The 20,518-nt window shown below is 35.6% G+C and overlaps 1 protein-coding gene across 1 annotated transcript in view; it reads left to right on the forward strand.

The window, feature by feature from the left end:
• The window catches only part of DPH6 (diphthamine biosynthesis 6), a 215,350-nt gene that overhangs the window by 71,199 nt on the left and 123,633 nt on the right, over nt 1-20,518 (forward strand). Inside the window, exons 7-10 of the mRNA XM_009320992.1 lie at nt 4,534-4,625; nt 12,905-13,051; nt 14,321-14,452; nt 17,667-17,796. Coding sequence (XP_009319267.1) covers nt 4,534-4,625; nt 12,905-13,051; nt 14,321-14,452; nt 17,667-17,796 — 501 coding nt within the window. The remainder of the gene's footprint in view (nt 1-4,533; nt 4,626-12,904; nt 13,052-14,320; nt 14,453-17,666; nt 17,797-20,518) is intronic.

Genomic DNA, 20,518 nt, shown 5'->3' on the forward strand with positions numbered 1-20,518 from the left:
CGCTGAATCTAAACAGACTTTGTAATCATGTTGTTAACTATCCTAGTATAGTTTCCAAATGTTTAGATAGCCATGGTTCTGGTATACATCCTGATACAGTTTTTGAAGCTTAAATGGAGTTGTAAGAATTACAATTTAGAGGTTAAAACCTGTCAGGGTTTTCAAGGTCCCTAAATTCCTGAACTCCTCCAAGGTGTCTTCCTAGAGAAAGTTTCTGAGGAAGACATTGAAGATTACTTTTGCCTCCAAAACAGATGTGATGGATTAACCTTGGCTGGCTGCCAGGTGCCCACCAAGCTGCTCTCACTCCCCCTCCTCAGCAAGACAGGGGGAGAAAATAAGATGAAAAAGCTTGTAGGTCAAGATAAGAACAGGGTGATGGCTTACCAGTTACTGTCATGGGTGAACCAGACTCAACTTGGGGAAAATTAATTTAATTTATTACTAATTTAAAAAAAAATAGGGTAGTGAGAAACAAAGACAAAACTAAAAACACCTTCTCTCACTACCTCGTTCTTCCCAGGCTTAACTTCACTCCTTTGTTCCTGACTCTTCTACACCCTCCCCACTGGGCAGCGCAAGGGGATGGGGAATGGGGGTTGCAGTCAGTTCATAACACTGCATCTCTGCTGCTCCCTTCTCTTCACACTTTTCCCCTGCTCCAGCCTTGATCTGTTCCATGGGCTACAGTCCTTCACGAACTGCTCCAGTGTGGGTCTTTCTCACAGGACAGTTCTTCAAGCACTGCTCCAGCGCAGGTCCTTTCCATGGGGTACAGTCCTTCAGGAAGAGACTGCTCCAGCATGGGTCCCCCATGGGCCACAGTTCCTGTCAGAAAACCTGCTCCTGCACGGGCTCCTTTCCATGGGCTGCAGTTCCTGCCAGGAGCCTGCTCCAGCATGGGGTCCTCCACAGGCTGCAGTGTGTATATCTGCTCTGATGTGGTCCTCCATGGGCTACAGGGGAACAACCTGCTTTACCATGGTCTTTTCCACAGGATTCATGGAATCTCTGCTCTGACACTTGGAGCACCTCCTCCCACTGCTTCCTCACTGACCTTGGTGTCTGCAGGGCTGTTTCTCTCATGGTTTTTCTCCTGTCACAGCTGCTGCACAGCATTTTTACCCTTTTTAAAATATGTTATCACAGAGGCACCACCAGTGTTGCTGATGGGCTCAGCAGCCCCTGGTCTCTTCTCACAGAGGCCATCCCTGCAGACCACCCCCCGCTACCAAAACCTTGCCACGTAAGCCGAATACAACAGGAGAAAATCTAATACACCTGTCATTTATAACATTGCTTTCGGGTAGTGTTTTCACTGGTCGATGTTTTTGTCACGTGAAATGTGGCAAAATATATTTCTACAGTATATCCTTTGAAAAAGAAGGAAATCTGATATTTCAGGAAAAGAAAAATGTACCCTTGATCTGTTACTTACTGTGAAGAAGTTGAAGTCTCTTTAATGTAAGACTGTATGATGAATTTTGCTTTTGAACATTAAGTTGAATTCTTGCCATTCTTCTCAATCTTCATTAAAAATATGCCTCACAAAGGAAGCATGGCAGATTGAGTGAAATATTTGAAAATAAACAAGATCTAGCAGTGAAAGCAAGATCTTACAATCAAAATATTCAACATGAGTCAGATGGGTTTTATCTGGTTTTCCTAGGTAGACTATTGTAATCTGGTTGTCAGCTTTCTTATGCTCAGTATTTGAGAGATACCAAGCATTTACCGTCCTTCTTACACTGGTATTTAAAGTGCAATTGATTGACACCTCTTCAAATCATAAAGAGATATTTCTCATCTATGTGAATGCTATCTAATATCTACTATTATGATAAAGGCCCATTTGTATTTATGGAACACAGAATAGTTTGATCAATTTCCCCCCCCCCGCCCCGGTAAATTGGCATTTTTGAAATATTTCGGAAGTATAATTTTGCATTTATATACCTTACCATTAGCTCTGTGTTTAGGTTTGTAATTCTAGGTTTGGAGTTAAAAGCAAATCTGTAAACATGAAAAAAATGATCATGTACTGAGAGCACTGATTGTACTCTCAGACTTGCTCTAACTTGTCATATTTGTCCTGTGAAAATGTTATGGAGTGTTTTAAAATGATTAGATATTTCCTAGATCTTCAAAGAGACTTGAGATATCAGATGATTGTGATTTCAAAAATAGATAATCAGGACAGTTTTTAAACTATTCTTCATTGTTTTCCAAAGTCTTCTGAAAATGTTCCTCAACAAAATTGCTGTGTTTCCATCATGATCAATCATGAATCACCTTATGTAGTCATGTTCCTACTCAAAGTTCAGACTTTCAGTGTGAAATGGCTGTTATATAATTATCGGTGACTGTCAAATCACTGTTTTTCATTTTAATCTCTGCTTGTCATGTGGTTTTGGGTTTGGTTTTTTTTTTTACTATTTCCTAAGCTGGACATGACATGTAAGTTCAGGACTTCCTATTTTTTTAATTGGTGATTCATCATTGGATGCAAACAAAACTGTTCTGCTTTCCACCTATTCGTTACATTTGCTATTGAACAAGACTAAATTTTATCAGTTAGAACAATGATGTATGTTTGGAGAGGCTGGTAGAAAATGAAGTAGTTAAGAAAAAATATTTTCTTTTGCTATTTATTGTAATACTATTTTCAGCACCACATAATCTACCTATTGTGAGCCATCAGCTGAGAAATATTGGCATACTAAACTAGATATCTATTATGGTCCCATCAAATACCCATGTGTTAGCTGCATGTCATAGCAGTGTACTTCATACCAAGAAGAAATATTTATGATCTCTTAATATTTGCAATACTTCTTGAGCAACAAGTAAGTACTCAAAAATTCTAAAGTTATCGAACAGTTAGCATAGGTATCAATGCTTAGTATCTATTCTGCTGTACTAGTGAATTGGAACATGCAGGGATACAAGTAGGACTCCTGCTTTTACTTCGGAGTTAAATATTTTTTTTAAAGTTACTAGGTATTCTTTAAATTCAACAGACATACATTTAATAACCCTAAATTTTTGTTTTTCCTTTCTGATACAAGCTTTTCTGTTAATTTAGTTACACTAAGTAATTAATTAACTACATTAATTAGTTAATGCATCACTGAAAAGTACCGGACTTCCCCGTATAGGACTTGAACAACAAGCCAGAGGTGTTTATTGAGAATATCCTCAGACACTGAGGATACCCAGGTACCAGGTACTACAGGAGTCTTGGTGTCTGGTTTTTATTATTTTAATTATGTATTCCTGTTACTAAAGATTTCCAAAGTTATTTTATACCTATTTCTGTTAGAATTAGAAGACACCATGGTCATTTGAAAAGTATGATTTTAATCTTAAGGGACTATTTTTAAGATATCTTAAAGGGATAAGTGATATTTTAATCATAAAGAATCTTGATAAGAAGTCTCAAGAATGAAGCTGAAGGCTTATTTATCAAAATACTTTGGAAATTTACTAAAAGGGAAGTGGAGCTTCTTATGTTAAAGGTATTTATCATTATTGTGCAATGTAGTGATGATGATTATCTCAGGAATTTTGTTATTTTAAATCCCAAAACATATTTTGTAGAACAGATATTTCCATTAATTTTACACTTTCATTAAATCAGTGGAATATGGCCAAGATTTCAACTGTTTCCAGTTTGCATGGGTTTTATGTGGCATTACTAGAAATCTATCTCATCTCATCTCATCTCATCTCATTGACCCCTGTGAAGGTATCAAGGGCGCTGTGGTTTCAAGATTATCTGTGTCCTTAGCCTTATTATAACAATTTTCAGATTTTCTTGCGCTGCATCTGAGTTTCTCTTATGTTTTCTTTGAGTTTCTCACCTTCTGATGTTTGTTTCCTAGAGCTACCTTTTTCTTCAGTAGTAAAACCATGCAGATGGATATAACAGATACTGCCTCTTGTAAATCAAAGTGTGACAGATTGTGTCTGTAAAAATGAAAACTAAAATTAACAAATTTGAATCAGCACACAGGAAGTTTATCATTGTTACCAACACATTTGGCATTAAAAAGTTGTGTCTAGTAGTCTTCAATATCGGATGCAAGATGGTCAAATCAGTCAGTTTCTCAGCGTGAAATATTGTATGTTGTTAATACTTCGAGAACTAATCCCCGGAGCGTTAATCAAGAAGAGTGGACTTTTAAAAAAATCTCCTGTTGGTGAAATTAAAAGATCGCTTTGCATATTAGTCTCTAGAATGTAAAACATAATGTTATTTATGCTTTCATAGACTATAGCTAACTGAATTTCTCAATACTGGTCTGGAAGTATAGTTTATTCCTTTTGAAAATTGAAAATTAGTGAAGATAATGTGTTGTTCAACAATACAAATTTATATAGCAAACTCTTTTCTTAATTTATATGAAAACTAAATAAGAAGTTAATAGATTTTCAATGAGTTACCTTGGAGTCTGTGTTATGCAGCAACTAAGTATTGTCTGTATGTAAAATTATATACTAATATTTGATGCTAAGAATTTTGTATTTCAGAGATTCAGCCAAGGTGGTTGTGCATTCGGCTGATGCATTTGCACCTGTGGCCTACCTTCGTTTTTTAAAATTACACCTGGAGAATAAGGCAAGTAGATTGCAAATGTCATCTTCCTTTAAAGCTATATGCGTGCTTTCTATTTTTATGTTGCTTTGTCACAGTTTGGAGTGAACCTATGTATTCTCATGTGGGTGTACTTTCAAATAACTATGTACATATTTAGTTGAATTTCAGAACTTACCATAAGGAAAAACTCAACACAAGTGCTTCCTTGTGTCAAATGAATGAATGGAGGTAGTATATTTGTGTAGCATTTTTCATCTTGAAACCTCAGGGTGCTCAGCCAATGTAGTTCAGTCAAGCACATGTGTAACCTATGTAGTACAGCTAGCCACACTGTGGAACACAGCTGTATTAGGAAACTGTATGAACAGTGTTGATGTGCTGGGAGGTGGCATCTCTTTTTGCTGTTTCTGGTGTAAAGTGGGTGATTTAAAAACTTGCTGACCTGCAAGTGCTCAAGTTTTAAACATACTGGTTTTTGTTTTATCTTTTCCATATGAAAGACACATCTAATGAATGACTTCAGATTATGTAGAGGAGATTATCCTGGTCAAAGATCTTAAAGGAATCATTAGCAGATCACTGGGATTCATTCTCTCAGCTTATGATTCCATGGAAACAGCAGAATAGGAATAGGAACTCTAGTGGTTTAAATATTGCAGACTTTTATGTGAGCAGAGCTAAGAAGGTCAAAACAGAAGTTATTTTTCTTAGTATTTGTCATCACTTTTCTATTTTTCTTTTCAATATTTTAGGGGTAAAATGATTTTTTTTTTCCCCCCTCCTGATCATCTATAAGTGTATATTTTGTTGAAGAGAGTGCCTCGTGATCTTCCTAGTATTGTTGCAGCCATCTTTTTGTAGGTCTTCCTACTTCTTTCTACACTTTGAAGATCACTGAACCTCTTCTAGGTGCAGGGATTGTTAAAGAACATTATTATATTGGTATTTTACATTTCATGTTTCTTGAGCGACTACATTTCTTTCAATAGATAATGCCTTCCCCCTGTCCCCACCTTCCCCCCTCTTTTTAATTTTATTGTTCCAAACAGATAAAATACCTGTACATTTTTCTTCCGTGATGGTTTCATTCCTGCCTTGGAAAGTAAATTGTATTTCATCCTGTCAATTTCTAGTTTGGGATTTCTTTCAAAAATAAAGCATTAAGTATTTGTGTGGGAGACTGTGAAAAGGATATCAACTATGTGAAGCAAAACCAAATAGGCTGAATAAAGGAAAATTTGGGAGCGGGCATGATGGGGAAGAGTGATAATATATTAATATTTCTTTGGGGGCACTGGCTTTATTGCTCATGGCAAACTTAATGCTAAAATGCACCATACATCACTACAATGTGACAGGCTAGGGAAAATGAAAAACAAAGCTTTACATATATCAGGCAAAAAATCATATTAAAATGCATAACACGTTATATAAGAATCAAGATTTTACTTTTATCTGTTCAGAAGCTCTTTTCCCGTTCTTATGTAGATGCTTTAGATTTGGTTAAAGCCTCACAGTTTCAAGCAGTGTTGTAGTAAATCATATTTCAAATCCACTGTAGACAAAGCTGTCACACTCTCAAAGGGGTAAGGTTTACAGACACTTGCCCTGGATTTTGGTATATAAACTGATGTCTTGTATAGTTAAAAGGAAAATAGTCTATTTTCTGCAGTGTTTGTCTCATAAGGAAAAGTATTAGAATCTTTTGGCTATAGATTATTTTATGTCATGATAAAATAAGCTAGGTTTTCAAGAAGTTATGAATCTGGAGAACCAGTCAGTCTTTCAGAGCATAACTTGTTACTAAGTTGGCATCGTTTAACTACATAATGATAAAGAGATGCCTTCAAGATTGATATGCCTGTAGTACTGTACTGTTTCTCATTATTTGGTGCTTACAAGCCCTACAAAAAGAATTAAGTATCAGTTAGTAATTCAGCACTTAAAAGCCAATCCTACAATAACGAATCGCTGCAGGGAAAAACTGCTTTAGGAGAACTAATTTTAGTTTCAGGCTTTCAAGGGATTACTGAAAATTGGGCAAAAAAATACTCCAGTATGAACAATGTGTAAAAGTAGCCACTTGTGTAAGCACTTTGTAGAAACCATTAATAGACTGCACAGTGATGTGTGATTCTAATAAGTATTATGACATCAGTTTTGTTATCATTTCAACTGAGATATATACATATTTTTAACTTTTATTGTATATTCATTTTATCTTCATTATGTGCCACAGGTGTTAATTTTACATTCTTTGAATTTACTTTTATAATCATTATGCAATTATAGCTAGCGTACCTTAGTCTCTGCTGTCTTTCCTCCTCTATAATGCATTTTCTTCAGCTAAATCTCTTCATGTTTAACTACAAAGCCTGCGTAGAAATTTGTTTTAGATTGTTTCTGGCAGCAAAATGAGCCCTTGTCCCTGGGGGAAAATAATATTTTACTCACTGTTCTGGTTTAATACATTACTGTGCAACTTCAGGATGTGTTTTTGCATAATAATTGAATTTTTTTTTAACACACCCTCTTTTCTTTCATTACCAGTGATACAGAAAAGGCTAAAGAGATAAATAAATATAAGATTTTATTATAAAAACATTATTAAAAGTTTGGTAAACACAGCTTGAGATAACTTTTTTTGTAGGCATTTTACAAAAACATTAAGAATAAATAATAATGCTAATAAAACACTAATGTTCAAAATTCGGGAATGCCTCATTTACTTCATGGTAAAAAACCAAGGTCACCACTGTGATGTACATAATACAGATACTTAGCTTCGTCAGTATTTTACTTTGCAAATAAGACTGTCACTTAGTACATTTAAAATGCAGAATGTTTTTTGTTGAGCGGGAGGCAATTTCTGAAGTATATTCCAGAATCTTTAAATCAAGTGTATCAGCTTTTGTATTCAATACAAATTTAATTTTGAATATTTTCAATTAGGAAAAAATACAACTGTGAAATGAATTTTTTTACTTTGACAGCACAATGAACTTGCAAAACATTTTTATTTTCCCCATATTATACTATTCTGTTACTCTGTTAAGTTGTGTTGGCTTTTGAATGATCAGAAACAGAAATTAAAGCTGTTGGAGCTTCTGCTGATGTGAACATACTTCTGATGACAGTAGTGAACATATTAGCTATCATTCATGCTTTAAGATTTGCTCTTTCCCACATTTAGTAATGAATACTTTGTTCCCCGAGTTCCAGTGAGTAGGAGCACACATACATCAAACAATACAAGCCGTGAAACTGCAGCCTCTTAAGTTAGGGTTAGTCCAGAATTAGAGGGAGTCATGTCATTTTCTCTCTACGCTTGGCAGAAGAAAGAAGCCTGTTTGCCTGTAAGAGATACAGGAATCATGCCTGCTGCTGCTCTTTCTTGTAGCATACTATTGCATGATATATATCTATCTTAAACTGATACCGTGAGACTTTGTTTTCCTGTTTGTAAAAGATCTTGACCTGTTTGGGTGGAACACATTTCAGAAGTGCAAGCAGTTATGCCCTTGTTAAACATCAGCAAATCTATTTCACAGGTCAATTTGGAGATGATTTTAAAAACACTTGTAAAAGTTAGAAAAAGCGTTTGGGAGATATTTACATGCCTTGTGTACTGAAGGAGCATGATCCTGCAGGTTAGATTTGATTTAACTTTGTAGCCTATTTCTGTCCAGTTCCTTCTGGCCTGAATTATTTTAGTTAATCTCCATTTAGGACATTAGCTGTAGAATTAGACTTTGTAAGTGATGTCAGGGGGAACAGGAAGGAATTTCAAGTTGCAAAATATGTTTTGTTGGTGGCATGGTGGGTGGCATTTTTTGAATACTTTGTCATTGTTGAATGATACTTCTCCTAGGTAACCTTTAGTTTCCCTTCTGCATCCTAAGAATATAGATAACCCTTGTAGTTATGTTTTCAAAACTTTGTTAACAAATACTGAAAATTTTTTTTCTGCACTGATTTATTTCAAACACTAAGATAATAAAGAAAGCATTTTCTTTCCTACTCTATTTGACTGCAGATTTAGTCCAGTTCTCTGAGAAAAGAGAAATTTTTGTTCCCTTTTCATAATGAATAGTCATTATTTGAAAGTCTTTCAGCATAAAGGACTTTCTTTCCTATGTGTCTGTGTATTGTACTTGAAATACTGCAAGGGAATGTATGGTCTCTCATTATATTTATTTCAAGGAGCTCTGTTATCAAGGTACACCACAAAGAATAAAGAGATTATCGTAGTCTTTCCTTATGTCTTGTGAGCTCTCTGCCCCACTGTATTCTCATTGCTGCTCAGTGGGAGAACTATCAGTTTCAGAATTGTGTTGTGATAGGTTTTTATACCAGTTTCGGTAGTGGAGAATGTAAGCTTTTTAAGAAGGCAATCTGTTGTTTTCATAAAAGACCACTGCATGGAATTTCAGCTATATCAGTCAAAGTCCTAGCTGCAAGGCTTTTTCAACAGGAGAATTTGGATCTTGGAACACTCGTGCATTTGCTTAACTTCATTCTGAGCGCACTTGCATCAATGACATGAGTTATGTGAATATAGCTAAGCATATGCATGCATGCAGGCTCTGATCCAAAATTAGGTTGGTATCACAATGTACAGTGGGTGTGGGAGAAACAGTGTAACAAATGGGAAAATATATTGCTTCTGTGAAATAACATGAAAATGTTATGTGATAAAATAGGTTCTGTAAGATTTAATTAAAATGTCATTATAGCAAGCTTGATTTTTTGTTTTTAAAGTGATGAGAATATTATTCAGGGAAAGTTAGTCTGTTTGTGGCAGTCTATAACTTTTAAGTTTTAAATTCTTAGACTACTTTCTCTGTCGAAAGGAATGGAAGACCAACATTTGTATGAGATTTGAATATAGCTACTAAAAAGAGTCTGGCAGCTTTACTTAGGCTGGCATTGAGCCTGTTGTTCTTCTTATGCCAGTTTCCACACCTAATACTTCTGCTGTAGCCTGCATCTGTGCTGCTGCGGAAAGTGATTGATTACCTATGTTTTTGGAGCATTGTGGGAGTCAGCCTTGAATGAATCATTGTGATGTATCATAGGCATTGAAATCAACAGTAGTCTATAATTATTTTTATGGTCTTTGGTGTGTGTGAGAGACATTGTAGAATTTCTAGTATTTCTTAGTGATTTCCAAAAATTTTGCAACTGACCAGCTGTTTATGCATGTGTGTAAACACAGATGTATAATTTTATTTATATCTGTGAAGCAATATTGATATAAGCTTAACAATTTATAAAATATTGACATATTTAGGAAAAAGGGATGTGACTGTGGATGATACGAAAATTTCTTGCAGCATCAATTTGGGATATTTGTAGTATTAACAAATTACAAAGCTACAGGGGAGTTCTGTAGGTTACACCAAACCAGTTGTGATACAGTCTGTGAGTCTCACTGCATCCCCGTGTATTTTTTATGAAGCACATTTTGCAGAAAACTTGTTTAGAAACATAGTTGAAAGAACAATTTTCACAGATGGCAAAAAAATGGAATAGGTACTCTTTTCATGTTCACTTGCAGAGTGTATAAATTCAGTCCTCCAGTTTAGGGAATGGAGAGAAGTTACAGGTCTCTAAAGGCACCTGCAGAAGATCTCTGTAGCTCTAGATCTCTTAAAAGGTAATTATGTAAAGCTTAACAAAAGCGAGAAACAAAGTGGCTGTCCTACTGGCAAGCTGGAACTCTTCCCTTTCCAGTTAACATATTTTTTGCCTAGTGATGGATTGTTATACCATATTGAAGTCAAAAGGCAGGTGATGTAAAAACAAAACTCAAAGCAGCATTGTGACAGTATCATTCATGCACCATGTCTGTGCATGCTTACTCAGGGGGTAGGACCAAGAGGTGCAAACTCTGTGTATGTTACATTAGTACTCAGTGAATTCCCGTGCTACAATGCAAATTGATTGTTTCATGATGGATGTTACAAATTAGCCAGTGAAAGCAACTAATTTAATAAAGCAACAATTTGCAAGAAGGAAATGGTAGCGCTTTTAGCACTTCATGCTACTATACAGTCTATATATTTCTATAAGGTGACGTCTCATGGATAAAAAAAAAAACATTAAAAAAATGGAATTTTCTTGATTCTTGTAGCATAATCCAGCTTAAGATCTATTTCAATTACAGATTTGTGTTCCTGCTTCTTTATTTTCTAAGTCATACCTGAGGGGTTAGGGGCTATCAGGCAGCCCTCTGGGTAACGGCAAAATACATCAACCGACAGCAGTAGTTGAAGGTGTAATTCAATGAGTGGGAAATGGTATAGATGCTGTTGGATGCTTGTATATTGTAATGTTGGAATGTATGTCATGTTTGTGCTAAATTGCAGTTTTCATCTTTACGCTATTCTGTTTAGTTGACTTCTTTTAACCTCTCATGTACAATTGATTCACATAAAGTAGATTATTGCCTTGACTTTCATGCCTTTCTTGGAGGAATGAATAAAATGAGGTCCAATCAAAGAACATCAGCACCTCTTAGAAGAGCATAGCTTTAGTGTTTACAGTGCTTATAAAACTCCCCTTGAGCCCTTTTAGAGGCAGCAGAGCTGAGTTTCTTCTCATAGGTAATGACCTTTTTGTAATTTAGCCTTTCCTCAGAATTTCCAGGTACACTGCTTTAACTTAACTGGATCCTTTTTCTCTCCAGTGGAGTCAAATGTGGATGTAAATGCCGAGTTCTTATTGCAGACTTCTGATGCTAACCATAGTTTTCTGCCTTTTTTCTCTCAGTTTTGGGTTTGGTTTTTTTTTGCTTAATATAAAGAGAAAACTTTTGAAGTTGCAATAAGATATGTTTTATTTTCCAAAGGGAAGAAAAAAATACAATAAAATTACTTTTCTAAAAAATGTCTTTATTCAAATTTGATTAGTAATTTTTAATATATTCCATTTTGTTTGACAGCTTGATGAGATCTAATTGTTAAAAAGCAGAGAATGCAGAGGGTCAAACTTCAGGTGACCTTATGAGTGTTTCACTATATAATGTTAATATTCTTTTTCATAGACATTTTGCATGGATATTCTATAGATAGTACACTAATTTATGAGCTAAAAGAATATTCAGCAGTTTCTAATCCATATTTAAGGATTGCCAAAAGCTTCATATTTTGTCAACTTTTTCTTGCTTTACTTGGCTTTTTCATCATTTTTGCGAATTTGGTATTTGAGAAGCCTGCAATAAAATGGGTAGTTTAGACACTATATGAAATTTGAGACCTTTGAGCAGAAAATTAATCGATAGAATCTGGAGTTACAGCATGCAGTGATGTTTGGTTAAGGTTTATGGATAAATTCTGTCATAATTCATATTGAGTTTAGATGAAGACAAGTAGTATTAGCCAAGCTAGTGATCCCAAAGTCAACATGCTCTGCAGATTAGGCTGCCTTGGAAAATCAGATGAAAGAGAGCAGGGGTTCTGATTGCTCTAAAATTAAAAAAATATATATGTGTGCTGTAATTATATGTCTTGTTGAAAATACAATGAACACAGAATTTTGGAAGACTGTCAGTATGCACTCTGCCTGTGTATTTTGCTTTAAAAGGCGCGCTGGGTAGTATTCTCTTCCTAGGCCTAAGAAAGTGTTTGGGAAGAAGAGGAGGTACAGTGAATTATTTTCCTTCCTTGTCAAGAAATTACTTTGACGTATAAATCTTGGGAAATGCTCTTTTCTGTATCTCAAAACTCTGAGCATCCCAAAGCACAGTGAGTTTGATGGAAGGTATTGTCTTTGTGAGAACAGATTTTTCTTTTTTTTTTTTACATGGACTGCATTCATTCAAGGTTCCACCAAGTTTTAAAACTTTCTTGTTAGTCTTTTGCTTTGTTTCAAGTGTTTAGTGACAGTGTTAATTATCAAATTATTACTTTTGTACTTTTGTTCCTTTTTTCACTTGATTTTTAATATTTTTGGAAAACTTAGTATATAATTGAGGAATAGCATTTCTTCATCATAGTATTCTTTCTGTCTCTCATCTTGAGTCTCATTATTTTTAATATCTGTTGTCCTTACTTACTATTAAGTCTGCATCTTCATTCCATATGATATGTCAACAGGAGCACATTGTATTCTGCCAGTTTCTGCAGTCTAAATAGTGGGAAATCCTAATGCTGTTCTTCCATGAATTGTTCTAATTCATACGTACCCATTGAGCTATAGTATTTTTTGTAATTGAAACCCAAAATTTGAATTGTGCTGATTTCATACTGCTTGGCATGCTGTTTACTTGCTTATTTTATAATGTTTGTCTCAAGCAGGGAGAATCTTCAGGTACGTTTATGGTCAATAGCTGTTCTTGTGAGGAAAGCTGCAATGATGACGATATTTTCCCTTCATCAGAAGAGGATGAACCACAGAAAAACATTCCAGTCATCTGGAAGTCTTTGAAACGTAATTCTTTGGATTTCAGTGAGTTTTGCACGGCTTTCATTAGAAAAATAATATTGATTATTTCATGCTGTGGTGGAGTACACTGTTAATTACTGTAAGAACACTGCTGAAAAGAATGTTCATGACCTTTAATAACTAGTCTGAAAAAAAAGACATCCTACTGCAATGAGGTTTTCTGATAGGAATCAATAGATCTCTAGTAATGAAGTTATTTCAAGTTATTTTACGGAAGGAGCATAACCCATTTTTTTCTTTCTTTCTTTCAGGAAACACACATTAACGTGTTCTGTTTGCCTGAATGAAATTATTATAATATAATCATTCATTTGAGTGGAGGGATTGAGTTTATTTAAAAGGTCTAACCACACCTGTACCCATACTCTACTGTTTTTGAATTGAAGATAGAAAAGCAAACTCTAAAATAAAGTACAAAACGCAACTGTTCAACTTGCTTACATAGTGTATGAGTCTGTACACACCCTAGCAACCTCAGGGTGACATGCATGATTAAGTTTAGCAGCCTAGCAAGTTACTGTCTCTTAGATTAGCTGCAGTAACTAATCATATGCCTGATATTAGCACTGCCTCAAATATGAGGTGATTAATGCAAGATAAACCTGAGTTCATAGATTGGTACCTCATTGAAGTATCACAGCATCACTTTTACCCTACACCCAAAGATTAGTAAACTTTTCCTGAAAACCAGGTTTCATAGCGTAAGTGTTTGATATTGAATGGTATTTAGGCTCTTGAATATGGATAGTGCCTGGTGGGATGTTAAAAAGTGTCTAAACACGTTATGCATTTGCTAAGATGATCAGAACCAGGTTAAACACCTAACTTCCATTAAAATTTGGCATATAAGTTTGAAAATCTGTTCCTGTGTCACTTAGATACTTTCGAAAATTTTAGCTTTTCAGTGTCACATCTTATGCCAAGTCTGTATCAAAACAGGTAGAGAAATTGTAAAAGGTCAGCAAAAATGGAAAGGAGGAGAGAAAGTACTGAAATTCTCAGCTAAATACTACTTGCAGGCATATTTTCTGAAGGCAGTGTTGGAGAAGGATTTGTCAGTAGCATTTGGAAGCTTTGTTACCAGCACACTTACTTTCAAGGTTTTGGTTTATATCTGTTTGTCTGTAAATATTTTTTCAAGATGCTTTTACAGTTTGTGATTATTTTTTTTTCCGTAGAAGTTCTTCTTACTTAAACAATTTAAAATATATTTTAGGTTAATCTTAAATCTTTCATTATTATAATCATAGTGCTATTCTTCATTTCCCGTAGCTAAGACGTTTGGAAGTTCAGGAAAATCCCTGAGTGGTTACCAGTGGTTTTCAGGTATCACTGCCCACTTCCTTCCATCAAAAGGCAAAAATGCTCAAGAGGCAGCAAGGGAAGCATTTTCTTCTCTCCGAGGTGCTTTATTCAGTTAATGCATTATCTGCTGTTAACTATACTGTTTTTAATATGGTATTAAGTAAGAATCTGTATTGTCATATGTTTTATAACTTTAAATATGGTTGTCGGTTTGCCATCTCATTTTGCATTGGATTGGAATCTTTGATACCAAGACTGCCAGCTTTAATATTGAACACATCATAATTTGACTGGCTTTTGAAGACCCTAGAAAGCCAGAGTAGTGTTCATATTACTGTAACAACACTATTTCCACAGTACTTACTCACATTATAACTTGCTTTATAGCTTTCTTGCAATATATACTGTGTGTGTGAGTGTGCATGTGTGCTATGGATGCTGTCTACTTGCTGAAGCACTTTTGTAGCTACCATAATTTTAAATTAAGTTTCTAGAAAAGCTGTTGCACATTTTGGCATCTAGGATTAGGTCAGTAGCAGTAAAACCTCATTTATATTCTTAATGTAAAGGAGAAACTGCGATCTTGGGAATCATGAAATCCAGGTTCCTTACTAACCCCCTCTTACAAGATACTGACATATAAAATAAAATGTTCACATTTTTGTTTTGTATTTTTTTCATTCTAAATTTTAAGCAAAGCATGTTTATACAGGCTTCTTTTCATTCATAAAAATGGAAATAATTTTTAGTATCTAAATGGGTAGACTCATATTCTTGTTCATTAATTTGCATGAGGTATTGTCCTATAAAATCTTACTTTTGCATATGCAGCTGAGTATTCATGATTGAATATAGGATTATAAAGAAACCCTAGAATTTTTTTCAGAAGCAAAGAAGTTACACTTTGTAGAAGGTCATTAAGCTAGTTTTTGATTGCTTGGAAATCAGCAAGGTGGATCAAACTTTTAGTAAAGGACAATAGTATTTAGTGTAAGTCTTCTGGGTATAATCTGTAAATTGAAGCAAAAGGGTTGTGTAATGTTTTATTCTGTTCTCATTATATTTGAATGGAAATCTGCCAGTACAAACATTATATATTTTTGCCTTAGCATCTGTCAAAAAAGATTGTGCTCTGACTAGTACAGTAGCCTATTGCTTTCAGCAAATTGCTTGCATTAGCTGTGTTATGGTAAAAAAAAAAAAAAAAAAAAAAAAAAAAAAAAAAAAAAAAAAAAAAAAAAAAAGGTAATTTTCTGATCCTTGGTAGAAAATGTCAGTTCTCACATTTCCTTTCGTTTTTCTCTTTTTGGAAGTGGGTGTGGAAGACTGAATGAATTATGGTTCTGTCACGGCAAAAGAAACAATTTGTTTCTGAGAACTTAACCAATCTGCAAATATGCACAAGGCTTTTTCTGAACTCATGATCTATACAGCAGTTCAGTCTTCAGTGCTGTGAGAATGGAATAAGCACAGTCCTTTTAACCTCTTTGCTGGGTTAACTGATTTAATCACCTCTAAAGAGGATAAGTGCTGTCAGAAGGATTCAGAAATGGAAATTTATTACTAGATGTTATGCAACATGGTGGTTCTGTAAAGTAGGTGGAATTCTCCTGTGAAGCCAAGAACTGGAGGGAATGCAGTACATTACTGTTTACATTTATTTTCTTAAACTCTTTTGTTAAACTTTTCTTTAGATATGATTGGAAGATGACGAAGATTGCAGTGCATTACATACAAAGCAGCTCTGGTGCAGCTGTACCATGGCAAAACTTCATAGGCTTGAAGGGAAATACATAGTACTCCAGTACTCCATATAATGCTGCAGAACTTTTAACTGCAGGCCAAAACTCTTCCTTCTTTACTAAAATGCTGGCTGGAAATTTGAAAAATGTCCTTGTTTCCTCCTTGACTGATGACATAGCAGTGGGTATTGACCTAGTGATTGCTGTCAGGCAGCATTCAAATATGTTTATATTTCTGGACAGAATTATCATTGTGTGCTAATTTCTCAGCTGATATTTCTGGAGGTGTATCTTGACTTCATAGTATGGAGTTCTATGTCAATTGCTATATAATCTCTTCTATCATTTAGCGTGCGCTTCCTTTTCTGTCAATGAGAATTCCCCTCTTCAGATTGCCAACTCTAATGGAAGTATAACTAAGTAAAGCTGAGACATTTAGAGCAAAATTCAGTATTGGTGTGACCAAAGTAGCCTTTATGGAAGTGTGCCAACTCCTGAACTGTCTTTAAAAGCACAGAAAAGTTTTACACAAAAAATAGTTTTGTCTCACTAAGGCAACAGCCAACAGAGATTGTCTTTATACTCTTGTACTTCTCCACTGGAAAACAAATATATAAGTATATACAGGTACACACTGTAACATTAAAGGACAAGATCCCCAAAGTTACACTGAGAAGAGCTTTGCATAGCTCATTTAAGTTAGGTCACATGGGACTCTGTTATTTATATATGTTCTATATTCAGAGAAGATTTTTGTCTTCATTTATTTTCTATTGCTCATGAGTTACAAAAGGTCCACACTGCAGAGCTGATTCACATATCTTGTTATGGTATTGACTATGTAAGAGTAATACATTCTCCTTAAGTGCTATGATTGCAATCTTCTATGCATACACATTCAGATGATCTTGACTTCCCAGTATCTTTTCTCTAACCGTCTGCTTGAACTTTGCCTGCTCTCATCTTTCCTTCATTTCTCCTGTGGCCAATTCTGTTTCCTATTGTCTGTCTTGCTGTTTATAACTCTTTATTTATGCGGAGATTATTATTGCAGTGAGGGTTTTTAAAAACAGCTTAGACAAGCATCCCTCAGGAATAGCAAATAAATATTTGATCTTTTCTTTGAAGAGGGTGATGCACTGAAGGACCTCTTATTGTCCCTTCCAGTTCTGTATTTTTGTGATTCAAAGTCCTTTCTAGATTACTAGCTGTCATAGACTGAAAATAAAAAAAAAACAAGATAATAAAACTTAGGGATACAAAAAATTCAGACTAACATGTCTACATGCATTAATTTCTTGGGGCAGGAATTCACCACTGCTCATGGTGGATAAAATTTATTTGTATTCTGTTTCTGTATATTTGGAAAACTAACATGAGAAGGAATTTCATGAAAAAAGTAAGTATTATGTGGGGAAAGGTAGTATGTTGTAAAACCTTCAGTCATGTTTAGACAACGGTTAGGTTATTACCAGTTGGTTTTGCTGAACAAAACCAGGATGCCTATGCTGTCTTTCTACACACATTTAAAATATGCTATCTTTAACAGCTGTATTATTTTTATCCTGCAGCCAATATGACTTCGGAGGGATTGAAACTGAAGGATATTATTTTGTTTCATCTGTATATGAAGAGCATGAAAGATTTCAATGTTATAAATTCAGTTTATGTGACAGAATTTGATTTGTGTCCACCAGCAAGGTAGGATTAGACTACTGCTATAGTACATTTATGATACACTGCAATATACTGAATTATTGTTACCATATTTATGAAGCTTTTGTCCAAATGTTTGTGCCTCAGACTTAGAAGTAGACTTTTGCTGTCTTTTGGAGTAATCACATCAGGGCTGCTCAATTCAAAAACACTAGGGTTGGAAATTCTTGCCTTAATATATACCATAAGGTTTATAAATGCCCCCCCTATGTGGACTTACAGAATAATAATACATTTTTTGCAAGTTATTCCATGGGACTTGATTAAACTGACAACTCTTTTGTGTTGGTGGGATTTTATTTGCTTTTCTTGTGTGTTTATCTCCCTTGACCTGCTGGCAGCACTCCTCTAAATGCAGCTCAGGAAATCATCAGCCCTCTTTGCCACAAGGGCACATTGCTGGCTCACGTTCAACTTGGTGTCCATCAGGAACCTCCAGGTCCTTCTCTGCAAAGGTGCTTTCGAGCCACTTGGCCCCCAGAATATACTGGACCATGGGTTTGTTCCTCCTGCGGTGCAGGACTTTCAACTTCTGCTTGTTGAACTTCATGGAGTTCCTGTGTGCCTGTTTCTCCAGCCTGTCGAGATCTGTCTGGATGGCAACACAAACCTCTGGCATATCAGCCATTCCTTCCAGTTCTGTATCATCTGCAAACTTGCCGATGGTACACTCTGCCCCACCATCCAGATTATTAATGAAGATGGTGAACAGGACTTGACCCAGTGTAGACTCCTGGGGTACACCACTAGTTAATGGCCACCTGCAAGACTGTGCCACTAATCTCCACACTCTGGGCCTGGGCGTTCAGCCAGTTTTCAGTCCACCTCACTGTCTGCTCATCCAGCCCATATATGCATCAACAGCTCCTCTATGAGGATGTTATGGGAGACAGTGTCAAAAGCCTTACTGAGGCCTTACCGTCAATGATTTTTAAGTCTTCCTAAAAGTGATGAGGTTTGGAACCTTCTAGGTCCTTGTGACAAACCTTATTCACCTTGTTCTGTTTATTTTGTTAAATACAAAAGCAAAATTGTTAGCTGAGGGGGTTCCCGAGATGCACATCGTGAGATACTGGGAGATATTTCAAGACAGTACCAATATATACTTACTCTGTTCCTTTTCTTCCCATGCTTATATACACTTGGCTGTGGTTGAAGATGAGTACCGGACTAGATGGATCTTCGGCTTGATCCAGTGTGGTTGTTCTTAATGTCTTGTGTTTCCATCAGATAATGATTGTTAGTGAGTAGCTTAGCTGCACTTACGTATTCAGTAAGAATGCAAGTATGAAAAGAAATTATTTCAGACTTCTGAATACACTGATGCTAACACTTTCATTCATAGATCCCTAAATCATAGCTTTTTAATATCTGTTGTACAGAATCGTCAGTGTTGCATCCAAGTCCACCTCTGACATAATGAAACAGCTTGATGGTCTAGGTATGCAGTATTCCTGTGTTATTTGGGTGCATTGGTTTTTTTTTCCGTTGGAAATTGGATAACAAACACCTAGCCCATTAAATTTTTGTTCTGGTTTTTTTTTTGAAAGTTGTGGGTTAATACTAATTTTCCATTTGTAAATTCTTTATTGCCTTTGTCAAAAGGGCTTATTTCTTATTATAGTAGTTCATGCTCTTAAGCATCTGAGCTAATATGTTCAGTGTGCAGAACTGCTATAGCTTAAAAAATTCAACTTGGATCATAGGTTATTACAGGTTGGAAGGGACCTCTGGAGGTCATCTAGTCCAATCCCCTGCTCAAAGCAGGGTCAACTGTGAGCTCAGACCTCATGTCTTGTTCTTATTTTTAAAACCAACTGTTTAGCAGTTTTCTAATGTAAAATACTATATTTTATACTCATTACAGAATATGAAGTGTAGTATAGGCATGTGAATTTTAAGCATAGCATGACGAACAGTTGAAAGATGTTAACAAAATGTATATCATCATAGATTCACATTCTCCTACGCTGTCTGGGAGTCAGAAGAGACTAAAAGAGAGCAGGAAGAGGCTTCTTCGAGATGCTGATTGTAGGCCAGGATGACTAAATCACAGAGGGATGGAGTGTTGGTTGTGTGTGCCTTCAGAGGAGGGATCTAGTCCCAGCTGTAAACTACACAAAATGAATCTCCACTCCTATGTATCTTAAGTTCTCTTTATGACACTTAACTTCTCCCGATTTAGCTTCCTTCATTTCTCATGCTGCTGCATGTTTTAAGGCTCTATGCATAGAGGCTATGCATATGTGATTGCATAGCCAATCACATAATCTTCCATCACTAAAATAACAGGCAGAAAGATTAGGAAGTTGCAGGAAAATGGCTTTCTATGATTATTTTTATGGAACAAATAGATTTATGTTGCATTTTGTCCAGAAGAAAAATTATACAGCAGTTTGCATGGCTGCATCATTGCATTATGCGCAGAGACCTGGTTGTGGGAGTTCTCACAAACGATATGCTGGAAGCACTGACTCAGGGGTGTGGATCTGCACTAAATTTGCAAAATTGTCTTGAAAATTTACCAGCCCAAGCAGAAAATCCATTCATCCATGCTTATGATGATGGTAATGAGGAAAAAATACTTTATTTGCATGTGGGAGGAGGGGAGAAAAATAGTTTTCTTGGAAGAAATAAGCGAGATGAGAAGAATTTTATAAGGTTATGTTATATGATATGTAAAGAGAACAAGTAATTTTTTGTTGGA

The sequence above is a fragment of the Pygoscelis adeliae genome, unplaced genomic scaffold (assembly GCF_000699105.1).
Source record: "Pygoscelis adeliae isolate BGI_AS28 unplaced genomic scaffold, ASM69910v1 Scaffold3, whole genome shotgun sequence".
Classification (NCBI taxonomy): domain Eukaryota; kingdom Metazoa; phylum Chordata; class Aves; order Sphenisciformes; family Spheniscidae; genus Pygoscelis; species Pygoscelis adeliae.